The sequence below is a fragment of the Bufo gargarizans genome, chromosome 3 (assembly GCF_014858855.1).
Source record: "Bufo gargarizans isolate SCDJY-AF-19 chromosome 3, ASM1485885v1, whole genome shotgun sequence".
Classification (NCBI taxonomy): domain Eukaryota; kingdom Metazoa; phylum Chordata; class Amphibia; order Anura; family Bufonidae; genus Bufo; species Bufo gargarizans.
Window position 1 is genome coordinate 293,125,900 of NC_058082.1, and position 20,359 is coordinate 293,146,258.

At 43.1% G+C, this 20,359-nt stretch overlaps 1 protein-coding gene across 1 annotated transcript in view; it reads right to left on the reverse strand.

Annotated features, from left to right (window-relative positions):
• The window catches only part of LOC122932160 (microtubule-actin cross-linking factor 1-like), a 259,477-nt gene that overhangs the window by 178,192 nt on the left and 60,926 nt on the right, over nt 1-20,359 (reverse strand). Inside the window, 9 exon segments of the mRNA XM_044286418.1 lie at nt 1,703-1,798; nt 1,878-1,997; nt 2,086-2,192; nt 2,276-2,388; nt 2,471-2,637; nt 14,788-14,880; nt 14,978-15,055; nt 15,808-15,897; nt 18,181-18,242. Of these exon segments, the coding sequence (XP_044142353.1) occupies nt 1,703-1,798; nt 1,878-1,997; nt 2,086-2,192; nt 2,276-2,388; nt 2,471-2,637; nt 14,788-14,880; nt 14,978-15,055; nt 15,808-15,897; nt 18,181-18,242 (926 nt within the window).

The following is a 20,359-nucleotide window of genomic DNA, read 5'->3' on the forward strand; positions in this document are numbered from 1 at the left end:
TTTCACACAGCCCCATTCACTTCTATGGGGCCAGGGCTGCGTGAAAAACGCTGAATATAGAACATGCTGCGATTTTCACGCAACGCAGAACTGATGCGTGAAAAACAACGCTCATGTACACAGACCCATTGAAATGAATGGGTCAGGATTCAGTGCAGGTGCTATGCATTCACCTGCCGCATTGCACCCGCGCGGAAATCTCGCCCGTGTGAACTCAGCCTAAGACCAACAGTGACTCGAGGCTAGGTCATCAATATATGAGTCCCCAACAACCACTTTAATGTAAGATTTTTCTCATGTTTTGAGTTAATTAATGGTCTAATGTTTTACCCAGATCCAATGATATGGTTAAAAGGAACAAGGTTTTACCAGGGGACAAATATGAATCCCTTTGCATGACCTGAAACAATCCGTATCATACAGATGTCTCCAACATTTCAGAAACTACATGAGGACAGAAAGATGTCTCATTGCTATGCAGTACTGATGAAATACTGTATTTTTCAGACTATAAGACACACAAAATCGGGTAGGGGATGGGGGGGGGGGGTGAAGGCACTCTTACAGTGCAAAGGCTAATGAACTCTTCCATTATGGAAGCGGTCATCAGCTTGCACAGGGAGGTGTGAGAGAACAGCTGCGGTGGCTAAACTCACCTCTCACTGGTCTTCTTCCGGGTGCCTCATTGCACTGTGTATAGCGCCAGGACATAGTGCACGTAGGCGAACACTATGAACCGACGTTGTGCGTTAGGTCACAGTGCTGAGCGGGCCGGGAGAAGGCCGGCCAGCCGTGAGTGTCAGCACGGTCTGAGGCAGGAGAGATAAGTTAATTTATTTATTTGTTTTGTCTAAGAGAGATTGGGGGCCTGATAGAGCTTCGGGGTCTGATCTGAGGACGAATAGAGGTATGATGGGGGTCTGATCTGAGGTCTGATGGAGCTTGGGGTCTGATCTGAGGACTGATGGAGATTCGGGGGCTGACCTGAAGTCGATGGAGTGTCGGGGTCTCATCTGGAGGTCTGGTGAAAAAAATATATTTTTTCTTATTTTTTTCCCCTCTATATCCGGTAAGCCTTATGGTCTGGTGGGTCTTATAGTCCGAAAAATACAGTAGGTCAATGTATGACCATTTCATAAAGCCTAGTTTACAAAAATTATTGAAAAAATATCTGACAGTGCCGTATGTGACCGGTGTAACTGCTGACTATATCCGCCCTACAGAAGTGAATGGAGAAGCGCACTCCTTTCAGAGAGAGGACTCAGGAACCCCTTGTTCTCGGGATCTCGCAGGGACTTCAAGATCCTGTGGATTGGTGATATATCATTTCATGGATATCCTCCTTTAAGGAAGTGTGGTAGGTAGATTATTCTAACCATTTAAAAAAATGACAGGTGTGCTTACATTAAAAAAAAAAAAAAACATTTGGGGAAATTATTGAACTAAAGATCTCCTCCAATAGCAGATGGTGGTGGGAAAGAAGGGTTGGGCATAGTGGATTTCAACATTACCAATCCTTTGTGGGTATGGTAGCTATGCCAGAGGTGTGACCCCCTTCCTTTTAAGAACACATGCATGCTCAGTCAAGTATGTTTATCGGAGGCATCCCCGAAGGAATAGCTTTTGACTAAGCAAGCGTACATCTGGTAGCCAAGGTGTACAGTCATCTTAATATCACCAAAACAAATTAACCAAACCTTACCTGTAACATCTGATATAATTTCTGAATCTGTGCCTTTTCCTGTTCTTTTGCTGGAATTTCAGTTTCTTTTACATGTACATACTGATTATAAAGTGCCTAGAAGTGACAAACATGAATAACACGTGTCCACTATACATCAATGTGACTGCTCTAATGAGAGACTGGATAACTGTACCTTTAACTCCACAGGATTCTGTGGAAATGATTTGTCAGACATCAGAAGTACATGCTGGCGGATCCACTGTGTAATGGACATTACTCTCTCCTGATACTCCAACCAATTGGAGTCTATTTCCTGTAAGTGGAAGCCAGATGAGAGATGTGAGCAGTATGCCCTAACCCCTACTAACACGACTACCAGGACCATCCTGAACAAAACTTACAGTGGCACTGACCCCTTCTCCTCCTTCTGGGACTTTAGGGAAGGCATCATATATAGAAGACACATACGTGATCACAGACTTTTCATCAGGAGAACTCACATCCACATCTGAAGTGAACCAGAGGCAATGTTAAGTAAAATCTCTACACATTATCATATAACTATTAAGAATATTAATTGGCAGTACAGACCTTCAGCATCTAATAATCGGGTGACCCCCAGACTCTCTGCTATCTCAAACGCCTGCTCTAGGTTTTCCCGGTTGCTCTGAATTTCCACTTTCTGCATGTCTACCAGGTCAGGTCTGTAAACAGAAAGACAATGGCTTCAATTCTCAGATCTTAAACTTGATTCTTCTATATTGCTTGGTCTACACATTGACTAACCTGTAGCGGTGAATAATGGCATTAAACATCTTGCCATCACTCCAGCAAGAAGAAAAGTTGGTGCATTTCACCCCAATGTATCCTGCCGTCACCTTCTGCGTCCATAGGAGCAGCTTTTCCTTGGCAGACATATCTCCTGATTCTCCGCTGACATAAATATCAGAGATCTGTAGAAAGAAATAGATGACAAACTTAACCACTTATCGGTGCTCATCGCTACCTCGCGCTGCATTAATCAAAGCAAAGTGCGACTTTTCACACTAGATGTATGCTCCGACTATCTGCTCAAATCACAAGCACATTTCTCTGGAAACTTGCTCTGCCATTAAAATCCCATTTTTCAACCTGTAATTCAGATACCGATTCCGATAAAGCATTTTGCTACTTACTCTACGGGACACTTACTTAAAAAAATAAATAAAAGGGCAAGATATGCTACACAAAAGGCATATGATCACCAAGACCCAGAGATCCCACCTGCTCCAGCTGTGATAGGGGCTCACTGCCATATCCGGAGGAAGAGAGTTCAGGTCCCCAGGACAGTGTGATGGGTATGCTCCTTTCTGTTTCCTCCTTTGGCTGAGAGGACAATCCAAGGTTAGTTTCTTCACATGATCTAGTCCTGTGGCCAACATATTTTTCCAGGTCATCATCCCTGACAGGCAGCAGAATAGCTCGGCTGTTACCAGCCCGGTCAAAAGCTACCACAGTGCTGACCGATTGTTGCTTCTTTTCTGCTGGGTTGTCCAATATACGAGCAATGACTGTGGTCCCTAATGGTGGGGACTCTGGAGTAGTCCTAGGATCCAGCAGCTGAGCTCTATGCACCATGCCATGAAATTTCTCTCTGACCTGGAGCACTCTCCCTTCTTCGGTAGGAATGCTACCGGTGCCCTCAGGATCTTCAATAGGTGCACGTGTGTTATTTGCAACATCCTTGGCTTCTTTCCTTACTTCGTTCTTTTCATCCATTTGTTCCTGATTGGTATCTTCATCTTTTTTCTTCCTCCAGAAAGGTCTCTTTTTCTTCCCAGACTGGGGCTGCTTTTCTTTTCCGGGTCTCTTCTCCTTGGGCTTCCGCACACAGCTGACAGAATTCCCCATGTCTCTGGTGCATTTACACAGCACATACAATACATGCATTCAGATAAGCTAAGGATCCACTTCTCCGAGCACCACCTTCTGCTTGCAATGTAGACATGTCATTAGGGAAGCAGCACACATCCTCCCTCTCATCCCGCAATTGATGCTTGCTTCAGACAGACATCTTACAGACTGAGACATCTCCCTGCATCTCTCTGCAGTGTTCAGATCACAGGCACCTTACACCAAGCCTACAGCCGATTGGATGTACAGATCTCTGTATTAGTGAGGTGGCTTAACCCCACCCCATATGAGCAAAGGAGGGGGATGAGTGCTAGGAAGGGAGGGGGAGCAAGGAACCAGGCAATAAAAAGCCGGAGAAGCCAAGTGAGGCTTATACAAAGGATCCACAATGCCCTATCCATAAATTAACTTCAGAGGGACCAATAGCATTTTTATAATCCTGTATATCTGCAGGGCGTTCCAGCCTTTAAATGCCACCGTCACAAATGATATTCCTCAAATACAAGTGCACAGATATCTTTGCTTTCTAATAATAAATATATTTTCTGGCCATGAGAAACAACCAGAACTACGTGCTTTTACATGAAATATTCATCATAATTACCGCAGTGCTTAGAAGGCCACAGTGCACTTTCTATAGGTACAATGCAGAACAGTATCTTCTTATTACAGCATCCATACATCACGCCACATTTTATCGTCATGCTAAGCTTCGGACTTTAACCCCTTCCCGACTGCCATACGGCTGTATACATGCTATCTGCACATACCCCATGCAGACAGCACGTATATAAACGCCATGGCAGCTCTTTAAACCAAGCGCTGCAAAGCGCTTGGATTAAAGCTTCTGCCCCTGCCACGGACAGTGCAGAGTCCAGTAATGCCGCTGCAGTGTAAAAGTGCCGATTTCAGTCTCTGATCTGCACTACCTGAAATCAGGTAGTGTGTGCTCCGATCTGTGGGCCCCAATATGTGATCCCCCTGCCCCGATCTGTGCCCCCTTCTGTGCGCCCTGCCTCCAGCTTTGCCGGCCGTGCACCATGTATGTGTCGGCAACTGTGCCCGCCTGCCCCAATCCATGACCACTGCCCCCATCCATGTCCTCTGCCCAACTGTGTCCCCTCCACAGTCCTCCTCTGTGCCCCCTTGTGCGGTGGACCTGCTGTATCTGATGGTGGCGGCTCTGTTCCTGATCCGCCACCATCAGCAGCGAGTGTCAGCTGTATGCTGATACTCTGCTGTAACCCCTTAGATGCCGTTGTCAGCGGCATCCAAGGGATTAACAGAGGGAGGGGGCTCCCTCTCTCAACCATCGGGCTGCCACGCTGCGATGGCAGCGGCCTGGTGGTTGCCATGGCAACTGGACGCCTTGCAAAGGCATCCAGTGTTGCAATATATCAGTGTAAAACGGATAGTATTATACTTTGCAATGCAAAATCTAATCTAATACAAGTTAGCGAGACCAATTTAGAGTCAGTTTGGGCTACCTTGCAGCTTGATAATCATAAGGTAACTCGTGTAGGTGTGATATATAGACCACCTGGCCAAGTCAAAGAATTAGATGATCTACTAGTTGAGGAAATAGCTAAAATGACATTGAAGGGGGACGTTATCATTATGGGAGACTTTAATCTTCCTGATGTAAACTGGAAAACCAAAATAGCTAGTTCTGCCAGGAGTACAGATATTCTAAATTCCCTACTGGGATTATCTCTACAGCAAGTAGTTGAGGAGCCAACCCGGAAGGAGGCCATTTTAGATTTAGTATTCACAAATGGGAATTTGGAATCTGATATTACTGTAGGGGAAAGCTTGGGATCTAGTGATCACCAGTCAGTGTGGTTTACTATAAGTACAGTGACTTAGTCACACCACACAAAAACTAAAGTTTTAGAAAAACAGACTATTCTGAAATTAGATTAGTGGTATACGAGTCCCTATCAGATTGGAACAGTTTCAATGGAGTCCAGGAGAAATGGGACTACTTAAAAGTGGCACTATTGAAGGCAACAGATAATTGCATTCGGCTTGTCAGTAAAAGCAAAGAAAGGAAGAGACCACTGTGGTACTCAGCTGAAGTGGCCAAAATTATTAAAAACAAAAAGATAGCATTTAGTAATTATAAAAAACAAAACGAGGATGACAGGTAAATTTATAAGATTAGGCAGAGAGAGGCCAAGCAAGTCATAAGAGCTTCTAAAGCACAGGCAGAAGACAAATTAGCTCAGTCAGTGATAAAAGGCGATAAGACATTCTTCAGATACATAATTGAAAAATAGGAAACTAAAACAAGGAAGCTAAAACAAGGAATTACCAAATTAAAAACAAAACAAGGAAGGTATATGGAAGAAGATAAAGAACTAGATGACTGCCTCTAACTGAATACTTCTGTTCAGTTTTTCCAAAGGAAAATGAAGGAAAAGGACCTCAGTTAGGGAGGAATACTAATGAATCTTTTGATGGATGTGTCTTTACAGAGGAAGAGGTTCTAAGTCAGCTGTCTAAAATAATACAAATATGTCACAGGGGCCTGATGGGATACACCCAAAGCTATTAAAAGAGCTTAGCGGTGTACTAGCAAAACCATTAACAGATTTATTTTCCCAATCACTGGTAACAGGAGTCGTCCCAGAAGATTGGGCACAACATTTGCTCATTTCCATTCACAAGAAAGGTAGTAGGGAGGAATCGGGCAACTATAGGCCAGTAAGAAGCCTGACATCAATAGTGGGGAAATTAATGGAAACCATACGGTAGTGTGAAAGAGGCCTATTTCAGTGTTTTGCGGTCCGTTTTTCACAGATCAGTTGTTCCGTTTCCGTTGTTTTTCCGTTCCATTTTTCCGTATGGCATATACAGTATACAGTAATTACATAGAAAAAATTGGGCTGGGCATAACATTTTCAATAGATGGTTCCGCAAAAACGGAACAGATACGGAAGACATACGGATGCACTTCTGTATGTGTTCCGTTTTTTTTTGTGGACCCATGGACTTCAATGGAGCCACGGAACGTGATTTGCAGGCAATAATAGGACATGTTCTATCCTTTAAGGAACGGAAATACGGAAACGGAATGCATACTGAGTACATTCCGTTTTTTTGTGGAACCATTGAAATGAATGGTTCTGTATACGCAAAAAACAAACGCAAAAAAAGGCCTGCAAAACGGGGGGGGGGGGGGGGAACGGTAGTGTGAAAGAGGCCTTAAGGAGAGGATTGTGGAACATCTAAAATCCCATGGATTGAAAGATGAAAAACAGCATGGGTTTACTTCAGGGAGATCATGTCAAACTAATCTTATTGATTTTTTTGATTGGGTGACTAAAATAATATATGGCTAATCTGGACCTTAGTAAGGCTTTCGATACTGTCCCACATAGAAGGCTTATCAATGAACTGCAGTCTTTGAGCTTGGACTCCCATATTGTTGAATGGATTAGGCAGTGGCTGAGGGACAGACAGAGGGTTGTAGTCAATGGAGTATAATATTCAGACCATGGTCTTGTTACCAGTGGGGTACCTCAGGGATCTGTTCTGGGACCCATATTGTTTAATATCTTTATCAGCGAAATTGCAGAAGGCCTCGATGGTAAGGTGTGTCTTTTTGCTGATGACACAAAGATTTGTAACAGGGTTGATGTTCCTGGAGGGATACACCAAATGGAAAAGGATTTAGGAAAACTAGAGGAATGGTCAAAAATCTGGCAACTAAAATTTTATGTTGATAAGTGCAAGATAATGCACCTGGGGCATAAATACCCAAGAGCAGAATATAAAATCAGTGATACAGTCCTAACCACAGTATCTGAGGAAAGGGATTTGGGGGTCATTATTTCAGAAGACTTAAAGGTAGGCAGACAATGTCATAGAGCAGCAGGAAATGCTAGCATAATGCTTGGGTGTATAGAGAGAGGGATTACAAGTAGAAAGAGGGAGGTGCTCATGCCGCTCTACAGAGCACTAGTGAGACCTCATTTGAAGTGTTGTGCGCAGTACTGGAGACCATATCTCCAGAAGGATATTGATACTTTAGAGAGAGTTCGGAGAAGAGCTACTAAACTAGTACATTGATTGCAGGATAAAACTTCAACAGAAGAGGACATAGTTTTAAATTAGAGGGGCAAAGGTTAAGTAATATCAGGAAGTATTACTTTACTGAGAGAGTAGTGGATGCATGGAATAGCCTCCCTGCAGAAGTGGTAGCTGCAAATACAGTGGAGGAGTTTAAGCATGCATGGGATAGGCATAAGGCCATCCTTCATATAAGATAGGGCCAAGGGCTATTCATAGTATTCAGTATATTGGGCAGACTAGATGGGCCAAATGGTTCTTATCTGCCGACACATTCTATGTTTCTATGGATGTTCAAGATCCAAGTGGGACTTGATAAGAAAAAAAGTGAGAAAAAAAAAAAAGTTAAAAAAAAAGTAAAAACGTAAATTTTAGCAGCTCATTTATAAGAGATTAAAAAATAAAAAAATTACTACACATAATTGGTATCACCGTGTCCGTAATGACCTGATCTATAAAATAATCACGGCACTAATCCCGCATAGTGAACGCTGTAAAAAAATGTAAATAAATAATGGCAGAATTGCATTTTTTTTTTTATTTTTTTAGCTTCAACTCCCAAAAATATTTAATAAAAAGTGATCAAAAAGTCATATGCATCTCAAAAATAATACCAATAAAAACTACAGCCAAAATAAGCCCTCATACAACTATGTTGATGGAAACAAAAAAAAGATTATGGGTTTTAGATTCTGGTGATGCAAAAAAAAAAAAAACTACAATTTTGGTGTCGCTATAACCATATCATCCCACAGAATAAAATTATGATATAAAATATACCACATGGAGAACCCCATAATAAATAAGAATAAAAACACTGACAGAAATGCAATTTTTGCCAGATTCATCTCCTAGAAAAATTATTAAAAAGCACTCAAAAAGTCATATAGACCCCAACATTGTACCAATAAAAATTACAGCCTGTCCTGCAAAAAAAACAAGCTCTCACGCAGCTAAATTGATGAAAAAAAAAAAAAAAAGAGTTATGGGTCTTCAAATTGGCGATGAAAAAAAAAAAAGTTTAATAAAAAGTAAATTTATGATATAAAAGTGGTAGGACATGAATAAAAACAATAAAAACTTAGTATCGCCAGAACCATATCAACCCACAGAATACAACTATCTTATCAAGTATACCACATGGAGACCCCCATAAAAAAATAAAAAAAATAAAATAAGACTGGCAGAATTGCAATATTAGCCACTTCACCTCATAAAAAAAAAAAAAGTCATATGTACCCAAAAATGTCACCATTAAAAACTAAAGCTCATCCCGCAAAAAATGTGCCCGCACACAGCTCAGCTAACAAAAAAAATAAAATTTATGACCCTTAAAATCTATTTCAGCAAATTTCATGTTAGAAAATGTAGATGCCGCTCCTTTGCTTTTGAATTCTGCCGTCTGCTCATACAGCAGTTTACAACCACATACGGTGTATTCAGGAGAAAATGGGTAACAAAGTATGGGGTGTATTTTCTCCTGTTATAACTTTGGGCTTTTTGGTGAATTTTTCTTGTAAAAAATATAATTTTTCATTTTCACAGCCATGTGTTTCTAATTATGATGAAACACCTCTGAGATAAAAGTGGTCAGTAAACCCCTCAATGAGTTATTTGAGAGGTGTAGTTTGCAAAATAGAGTCACTTTGGGACAGTTTCAACTGTAGGGGCGCCCTAGTGTGCCTTCAAATATGACACGACACTCAAAAGCTATTCCAGCAAATCTGCTCTCCAAAAACCATATGTGGCTCCTTTCCTTCTGAACCCTGCCGAGTGCCCATACAGCCGTTTATAAACATAAATCGGGTGTTTCTGTAAACTGCAGAATCAGGGTAATAAATATTAAGGTTCAATTTGCTGTTAACCCTTGCTGTGTTATAGAAAAAAAATTGGATCAAAATTTTAAATCTGCACAAAAACAGAAAATTGCTAATTTCACCTCCATTTAATTCTTGTGGGACACCTAAAGGGTTAACATAGTTTGCAAAACCAGTTTTAAGTAATTTGAGGGGTGTAGTTTCTAAAATGGGGTCATTTATGGGTGGTTTCTATTATGTTAGGACCTCAAAGTGACTTCAGAACTGAATTGGTCCTTGAAAAAGTTGGTCCTTGAATTTTTTTTATAGGAAAGTTGAAAAATTCCTCCTTAAATTCTAAGCCTTCTAACGTCCTAAAAAAATAAAATGTGATTTTCAAAATGATGCCAACATAAAGTAGACATATAGGGAATCTTAAGTAAAAACTATCTAATGAGGTATCACTATCTGACTTTAATGCGTAGAAATTCAAATTAAAAAAATTAATTTTTATTCCAATTTTTTTTTATAATATAAAGGTATAACTTATCGACCCAAATTTACCCCTAACGTTAAGTACGAGATGTCACGAGAAAACAATCTCAGAATGGTTTGGATAAATAAAAGTATTCCAAAGTTATTAGCAAATAAAGTGACATGTCAGATTTGCAAAATTAAGCCTGGTCACGAAGGTGAAAAATGGCCTGGTCTTGAAAGGATTAAAGGGGTATTCCAACAATAAGCATTTATGCCATGGCACATATTCACTGTGCAAAACTCTGCGTTGCAGAACCTACACAGAGTCTGGAGGAGAAAAAGATGAAGGGTCTGCTCCGTTTTACTGGCCCAAAATAATGATATTGGTATAGTCTACAAATATGCCATAACTTAAAGAGGACCTTTCACTAGAATAAAAAATGTAAACTAAGTATACAGACATGGAGAGCGGCGCCCAGGTATAACAGTAAGTGCAGGGAGATCCCCGGGCGCCGCGCTCCATGTCTGTATACTTAGTTTACATTTTTTATTCTAGTGAAAGGTCCTCTTTAAGCTCCGTTCTCCCGGGATAGGCTCCGGTATCTTCATATGTTCAGCTCGACTGGGTGGAGCCTGCCGACGTCTCCTTCTCCCAGGCTGTAGCGCTGGCCAATCGCAGCACTCGGCTCATAGCCTGAGAGTTTTTTTTTTCTCTCAGGCTATTAGCTGAGCGCTGCGATTGGCCAGCGCTACAGCATGAGAGAAGGAGACGCCGGCAGGTTCCCCTGGGTGGAGCCTAACTATGAAGATACCGGAGGCTATACCGGTAGAACGGAGCGGCACCCAGGGATAATAGTAAGTGCAGGGAGATCCCTGGGCGCCGCTCTCCATGTCTGCATGCTTAGTTTACATTTTTTATTCTAGTGAAAGGTCCTCTTTAAAATGCTCTGGAGAAACCCTTTGAAAGGGCCGGTATTCCCACCACAGAAAGTTCTAGGACATTTTGGCGGCTGAGAATTGTGAAGATGCCACAGAGCCAAACGAGGACTACTTACTGTCCCTTCATTCTCAAAGATGGTGGGGGTCCCAGCAATATGCCATCACTCTGTACTGGGAATGGTGCATTTCCTGCATCATCCAGTGTATTTGCAGTTGGTATAGTCTAAACACTGTACCTATTGCCACATGAGATGTAGAATAATAATAGGACAGGGTGACATAAAATTTTATACAGTTATAAAATCTTCAACATTTGCAAGGTGGGAGGGGGTCTGGAAGAATAGCTACTGATAATGTATGGGCAGCGGCGACCCATGCATTTTCTTCTGAACACAGTTAAAGGACTATTAGACATTTATGGCATAGGTACAGGACATTCCATAATTGCCTGTGGATTCTACCTGACCGGCACCTTGCTCCAGAAAGGGGGGTTTTCTGGCTCCTATCCCGCCTAGTGAGGACACATCCATATGGAGAAAGAAAGGACATATGTGCACAGCTATATGCATTTAATATCATAGGAACTTCTCTATGGACTTCCATGGGAGTCAATAGAGATCAGCAGACATGCATTCCTACCTCTCCATTAGTTCTCCACTTGAATGTGGTTGATGGGAAAACCCTGATTTACAGTAGATATGGGAGAGACCCAAAGGTGGGGCATGAATCGGCAGGCATTTATGGCTTATTATGTAGATATGTCAAACGTCTTAGATGACAAAACCGTGCCTCTTAAAATAACAGACAGATAACATGGGTGCAGAGAAGCGTCCATACAATAGTGCCAGTCATAGCAGTACCCACACGATAGTGCCATCAATATGCAATGAGTGTACAACAGGTCTTTCCTCATACTTATTTCCTTTCAATCCACTTTTGGTTCAAGAAAATGCTTTAAAAACTGCATGGGGAATTGAACCTTACACTACTTCAGTTATCAGTATTGTATGGGCACTACTATAACTGGCACTATTCTTTGGAAACCACTTTAGAGGGGTTTTCCCAAGAAAAATATTCTATAATTTTCAAACCAGCACCTTGATCCGATTTCTTTTATAATTGCATGCAATTAAAAATTTAGCATAGCCATTGAATTATTCAATAAAATGTATCTGTATAGCGCCACCTGTTTGTTATTTATTATTTTTGTCCAGCTCACTGAAAAGGCCACACATGCTCAGTTTCATCTTTCAACTGCCCCCTGAGCTGTGATAGGAAGAGCATGGACACGCCCCCTGAGCTGTGATAGGAAGAGCATGGACACGCCCCCTGAGCAGCAGCAGTAAAGACCCCCCCCTTGATATAAATCTAGTAGAGCAATGAATGGGGAGATCTCTGGATCCATGTGAGGTACAGGGCTGGTTCTAGCTTTGTTAAAAAGGTATTGTCATGTACTGTAGGATGTCTGATTTTCAATTTTTACATTAATTATGGGATAGACCCTTTGACTAGCACTATTGTAAGGCCACCACTAGGTTATGTCTGGAAGGCATAAAGAGTGCTATTGTTGGCATTATTGTATGGAACCAGCAATAGCTGGCACTAGATTTGGACATTACAATACTATGTAATTTATGGGATTTTTACATTAATAATTCAAATATAGATCACATATCTCTGTGCACTTGGAGGGTAATTTTAATAAAATGTTCAAAAATCTATTACCGCAAAACCCAATAAACTACCCCCCACTAACAGTGCAGTGCGATTTGTGAGCCATTTACAGTATTGTATCTTTATCTACAGTATTTTGGGCGAGCTGCCATCAAGGGTTTATTACTAAAACACAATAATGCCTTTTGTGTTTTAATCCTTATACCTTTGTATTTTTTTTTTATTGCTCTTCTCTCCTATGTGTGAATTTATAAATCATGAATTTTAGTACCAATACTGATATCATCACAAGTCGTCTTGATGCATGATATACAAATAGATTCATCTCCAATTGCACATATGCAAGAAGGAACGAAAACGAATTCTGCACAAACACTATCTAACCTAAGGCTGGACCTGGTATACTTCTAAAGGAGTAGTGCAGTGTCAGGATATTAATGACCTATCGCTCAGGATAGGTCATCAAAATCAGATCAGCGGGGGTCTGACCCCATCAGCTGACTTAAGAGGCCGCAGCACTGCATTCCATTCAGTGTTTTCATGTGCGCCATTTGTAGCAGCGATATTACACCGTCAAGTGAACGGAAGAGGAAGACTGAAAATACACTGCAACACTGCTACAATCTGCATGGCATACAGCTAAGCAATGAAGAGGACACAGCACTCGCACAAGCGCCTCAGTCTTTTCAACCAGCTGATCAGCGGGACTGCCAGGAGTCAGATCCCCACTAATTTGATATTGATGACCTGCCCTGAGTATAGTCAATATCCTGACACTGCACAAACCCTCTAAAATGCAAAGCAACACCTGCAAAAAAAAGGATGACAGTTGGCTTTTCTCCATCACCTAGGCACTGCTCACATCACCATTTGAGCCTGTGTTTCTTAAAAATTCCTGACGTGAGGCTTTGACATATCCCTCTGCATAGGTATACAGTGGGATACATTGAACACAGACATCCTGTATTACAAAAATAAAAGTGTACTGTGCAGTATACTTTATTTTTTTACTATACACCCATGAACAGAATAGCGTAGCCTACTACAGCACTCCATACCAGAAACAAGAAGGTATGTCAGCATACTACAGCCTGACAGAAGCTAAATGAACACCCTTCTAGCATCTGTAGTGTCAACGAAGCCCTATAAAAACATTAGTCACATATGCTTTGCAGGCTTATACGACGCCAAATATGGGCTGAAAAGGGGATGTGAACTGGACGCAAACTTGTCAGCCATGACATATCATCTATAATTCTAGAGCACAGCATAACATGTGCCATACACTTCTGAGTTCTGGTGAAGGGTCAGACACAAGTCCGTGCCTGTAAGGGCTGTTTCACACGAGTGGATGCCGTGCGTGACATCCGCTCCGTGAATGACAGCCAAGACCCGATGCGGACAGCAGAAGCACGGAGCATTAACATGATTGATAACGCTCGGTGCCTCTCTGTGATCTCCTTAGGCTACTTTCACACTAGCGTTCGTCGGTCCGCTCGTGAGCTTCGTTTGAAGGAGCTCACGAGCGGACCCGAACGCCTCCGTCCAGCCCTGATGCAGTCTGAATGGAGCGGATCCGCTCAGACTGCATCAGTCTGGCGGCGTTCAGCCTCCGCTCCGCTCGGCCAGGCGGACAGCTGAACGCTGCTTGCAGCGTTCAGCTGTCCGCCTGGCCGTGCGGAGGCGAGCGGATCCGTTCAGACTTACAATGTAAGTCAATGGGAACGGATCCGCTTGAAGATGACACCATATGGCTCAATCTTCAAGCGGATCCGTCCCCCATTGACTTTACATTGAAAGTCTGAACGGATCCGCTCAGGCTACTTTCAAACTTAGAAATTTTTCTAAGTTATTAATGCAGACGGATCCGTACTGAACGGAGCCTCCGTCTGCATTAATATGATCGGATCAGTTCAGAACGGATCTGATCAAGCGCAAGTGTGAAAGTAGCCTTACTACGAAATCACAGTGAGATAAAGTTGTCACTGTGATTTCGTAGTAAAGCGATCACAGAGAGGCACGGAGCATTATCAATCATGTTAATGCTCCGTGCTTCTGCTGTCTGCATCTGGTCTTGGCTGTCATTCACGTAGCGGATGTCATGCACGGCATCCGCTCATGTGAAACAGCCCTAACTCTTCATAGACAATACGACGCACATGTGAAATTGGCTCTCATTGTTTTACTCTTTTATGGGTCTTGAGGTACAATCACCACCATCAGACCCCTTCTCCGACACTGGTATCTTACCTGAAAATGCAGGATTATAGTCCATATCAATCCAAGGGTCAATTTTGGGTTGCCATCAGTGATGTCATCATTTCGGATATTAACCAATTTCACCTAAATACAAATTACAAACTCTGAGTATGCAGTACTTCTAGATCTGACATATAGCAGACAAATGTAAGCTGGCGTTTTATTCTGCCACACACTTTACCTGACGTTGCTTGAGGAAGTCCAGCGCAATCTGCACATTTTGCAGCCGGTGGAAACGCATTCGGCCCTTCTCCCTGGGCTGCAAGGCAAAGGGAAAGTTTCAATAAAAAGGTGGGATTAACAGCGCATTCATGAAAAGCGTGAACAGAGAAATACAGGAGATGCTGTTAGAAGAAAAGTTAGTGTTTGCACAAATAAGAGAAATGGTAAAATTGGACCAAAATAGATCGAAAGGCATTTTTTTGGGGAGGACAGAAGAGAGTTGGGATGAAAAGCTAAACTATAAGATATTGTAAGAATTTCTCTAACAGGTTAGAAATGGGAGAAGCGGAAATGCAGGTGTTCAGTCGTGGATTGTGAATAAAAGTAGAAAAATGGTGAGTTATAGGACACCACACCCCTTCTCTCCTCCGGTTCGAGGCTGGAGGCCATTGCAGTTAACCCCCTATAGTGACTAGGTGAAGGAGGAACTGTGATCAAACTCTCATTCTACTTGCAATTATTTCATTTCCCTCATGCTCATGCTATGAGAAAACCACACAGCACACATCCACCGCCCATCATCCCGTGTTGTGCTTGTGAGCAGATCACCCAGTGCTGGATCTCTTCCTCACACTGGGTTATCCGACACAATGACCGCCCTAGGGACATACAGCATCATCAGGGTTCTCTTCAGACTCCTCCCTCATCAACAGGCGGCGGGATGGCATACGTCGCAGGCTCCGTGGAGCCTCAGGGTCTTTGTTCTGATGGACATGGCAATAAAATTGTGAGGAAAAAGGGAGCATTTGATGGTAAAACATACAGAGGCAGCAAATAACAGACACTTACAAGTCTGACACCGGACAGGACTTCCAGAAGGGAGATAAGATTGTGCCCATCCCGCAGGTCCTCATAAAGATCATTGATGTGCTTGCGAACCTGTTTAATATGAAAACAATGAGAAAAAAGAAAAAGTAAGGTAAAGAAAGTCTAGAGCAGTAAAGCACTGGCAGACTGCCTGTATTTGGACACCCCACAGGCTTGAGGAGAACTGCTGGATGCAGGGGCAGCACAATGGGGCCGCTAGAAGTCACAATAAGTAGACCAGGGCACTGGGGGAGGCTGGGATGAATCCTCATACTGTCCCCAGCAATAGCAGAAGTTAAAGGGTGGTCTGCTTTTTTAATATTGATTACCTATCTTCAGGATAGGTCATCAATATGAGATCGGTGGAGGTCCAACACCTGACACTCCCACCAACATCTGGTTGAAGAGAAGGCTGCACTCCGTGTGAGCGCTGCCCTTCTTTCATTGTAGCAGTGTGCAGGTGTAGTTACAAGATGCCTTCCCATTCACTTCAATGGGACGGCTCCTTCCTATTCAAGTGTATAGGAAGGAACCATTTAATTGAAATGAATGTTCCATTAGTTGTAATTACACTGCTCCAATGTCGACGGCGAGCAGGTAAACAGAGCAGACAAAGCAGCGCTCACACGAGCACGGCCTTCTCTTCAAGAAGCTGATTGGCGGGGTGCCGGGTGTCGGACCTCCGTCAATCAGATATTGATGATCTATACTGAGAATAGGTCATCAATATTAAAAAAGTAGACAACCCCTTTAATTTGTGAGTAGCTCTAAAACTTAGGCTATTTCACATTATTTTTTTTTAAATTCCGCTATTGAGATCCGTCATAGGATCTCAATAGCAGAAGAAAACGCTTCAGTTTTGTTCCCATTCAAAATGCATTCTGTTCCGTTTGGTTGCGCTCCCATCGCGGACAGAAAAACGCTGCAAGCAGCGTTTTTCTGTCCGTGATCTGGTGTGGAGCAAGATGGATCGTCCTGACACACAATGTAAGTCAATGGGGACGGATCAGTTTTCTCTGACACAATCGAAAACGGATCCGTCCCCCACTAACTTTCAATAGTGTTCAAGACCGACCCGTCTTTGCTATAGAAGACATAATACAACCGGATCCGTTCATGACGGATGCATGCGGTTGTATTATTGTAATGGAAGCGTTTTTGTAGATCCATGACGGATCTGCAAAAACGCTAATGTGAAAGTAATCTTACTCCTTAAGATAATTGTCTGATGACAGCTTTACCCCCTCCAAACTTCATAACTTCCCAACTGGATACAAAGAGTCCTTACATGCCAGCATCCCATAAACATATATAGACCTAAAAAAATTTTACTACATATCCCATTTATACAAGTAACTATAAATGTAATTTGTATGCATTCTGATCTGTAGATTTCTGTGATAATGTTGGTTGTAAGATACATAGAGATAGCACCTATCCATGGTGAACTGGGAATTATTATTCTCTCTCTCCCGATATACATGTAGCACAGGTCAATAACTGGTGGCAGAAACAAGAGAGTTAACCTTCTGTATGTCCTTAGCCCAAGAAACAGTAAAGTGGGATCAGGCAGGCTAGATTTAACCTGTGCAATGCTTTGTATTCCAGGGAGATAGGTGGCATGAGCGACGTCTTACATGCAGCAATGATCTCTGCTCTATGGAGATGAATAATTGCTAGGAATATTCCTGTTCACACAGGGTGATGTGTTGCCAATAAAACAAGATTTTTTATAAGCGTTTGAGTGGGGCACCTTTACACAGGCCAGTTATTGGAAAGGAACGTTCATACAAATGTTCAATCCTGATCTTCGGCCAATGTAAAAGGGCCTGACACTGAAATTCAACAGGTCAACACATCATTCCCCTTACCTGATCTGGGTGGGTATCAGCACACCCCCATACACATAAGATGGTCAGCGGGTTCAGCTGACTATCGCATGTGTATGAGCACCTTAGGCCTCTTGCACACGAGCGTATGAATTTTGTAGTCCGCAAAAAACACAGATGACGTCCGTGTGCATTCCATATTTTGCGGAACGGAACAGCTGGCCCCTAATAGAACAGTCCTATCCTTGTCCTGTAATGCAGACAATAATAAGATATGTTCTATTTTTTTGTGGAACGGAAATACGGACATACAGAAATGGAGTACCTTCTTTTTTTTTGCGGACGCATTGAAATGAATGGTTCCGCATACTGTCCGCAAAAAAAAAACTGAACGGACACGGAAAAAAAATATGTTTCTGTGCATGAGTCCTTAAACACCATGTGAAAAGAGACAACAATTCATTAAAAATCAGAAACGATATAAAAGTTTGGATAAATGAACAAATAAAACGAAAAGTTGGGTTACCTTGATGAGATGCTTGTTGACCCATTTGGTAAAGGTTTTCTTTTGTACTCTGTCTCGTTCATCTGCAAGAATAAAAAATTATTAAGTAAAAAAGCTCTGCATGACAGGTGCGCATGACCTCTCACCCTGGAGGGACACTTTCCCACCCTCCACAGGCAAAGATTATCCTAATCCAGCAAACTCCTAGTGCAGCCCATTCTCGGCCAGGATTAACAGACAGTCACAATAATCCAAAGACACAGATGAGAGATTTGTATCGGTGGGGGTCTGGAGAAAGCGTATGACAGGGCAGACACGTTTACAGCACAGTACCACACAGCAGATGACACATGCACACATTGCTTCATCCTGAGGATGTGAACTCAGCAAACGGATTATTGCTAAATATACTGAGGTGCAGGGGAAGTGAGACAGGCGGCGTTCAGTGCGCGCCGACTACACCCAACGCCATACTGCAGAAGTTATACTGACCCATGCAGCACATCAGGCCCACCAGGTGGGAACTGGACTGTCTTGGCCCCCACATGGCAGACGTTTGCCGCACCTTGTTTTCATTTAGGGGGGCAGTCATGGCAAGATCCGGGCGCAGTATCTCTTCTATGCACAGCTCCTCCCACATCCTGCCTGGAGCCCCCACGTGAGATCTGAAATTAGGGCGCAGAAGGGCCAATCGTGGCCAAGCAGGAGATAAGTTGTTCTCCCTGTGTGAGGTGTCTTCTCCACGTCAGGAAGCTGTTCCAGCCTGCGGCCACCTGAACTCCACATCATCTTCAGGTATGCACCCGCCTCTTCCCCAGCCGGGACATCCAATGTTAGCCCACCTTAGCCCTCCCTTTACCTCCACAGCAGTCCAAACTCAGAAACGGCCCCCAGTCATGTAAGGAGACAAGAACAAGCGCTGACACTTCTCCATATACAAGTGCGGGGGAGGGAGGGAAAAAGCTATATCGTCATCCCCTGTCCAGCTTATCAAAAGCCGAAATTCCACACAAGGCCAGTAAGTGCCACATTTCCATCTGTCATCAGAGCGGTATACTATAAAATAACGACCCCTGTGTCCTTCTCACCAGCACCCGGCAATACTCCTATCCACTACAGCGTAGGCTTTACCAATGTGCAGTAGAGAAAACACTGTACACCACAGCATGGAAATCTCACATAGACTGCTGGAAGAGCCCCTCATACGAGACCCTCATCACTGCCAGATCCAGTCTTCCTGCTCAACATTTCTGGTAGTAGCTTATGATCATCTAATGAGTAACGGAGCGCTGATCAGCTTGTGCCTTTCATATAGCTAAATGTAAAGCGAAATTAACTGAAATGGCAGCCCCCCATTCACTGTGAATTTTGTCAGCAGCACATCCCGTTAACAAAGGGCAATGTGCTCCCGAAAAATGAACATTTTAGGTGTTACATGATAGATATGGTGACCCGTATGCTTGTTTCTAATATCCGCACAGATATTTTTAAGTGTTAATCCAGAGGGTTACAGAACATACAGCTGTCCCACGAGTTCTGCGTCTCCATACGGTTACATAGTTATAGCGCCCCCTTGTGGCCTTTTGTAGGTAATCCAGTCCCATCAACCTGCTCCTCTTGTACACAGGCGGCAAAGTGATTCCTGCCATTGTAAACCAGCACACTAGAAGAGACTTCATCTCACCAGCACTTAAAGGGGTCATCCCACGTAAAATATTGCTTATAGCCAAATCCAGCCCAGTATTATGAGGATTTACACTCATTAACCGCTCCAGGACCGCCTAACGCACGGATGCGTCCTGGAGGCGGTCGATTTATTCCTCCTGGACGCATCCGTGCGTCATCTCGCGAGAGGCAAGATTTCCTGTGAACGCGCGCACACAGGCGCGCGCGTTCACAGGAACGGAAGGTAAGCGAGTGGATCTCCAGCCTGCCAGCGGCGATCGTTCGCTGGCAGACTGGAGATGCGATTTTTTTAACCCCTAACAGGTATATTAGATGCTGTTTTGATAACAGCATCTAATATACCTGCTACCGGGTCCTCTGGTGGTCCCTTTTGCTGGGATCGACCACCAGAGGACACAGGCAGCTCAGTAATAAGTAGCACCAAACACCACTACACTACACCCCCCCCCCTCCTGTCACTTATTAACCCCTTATTAACCCCTGATCACCCCATATAGACTCCCTGATCACCCCC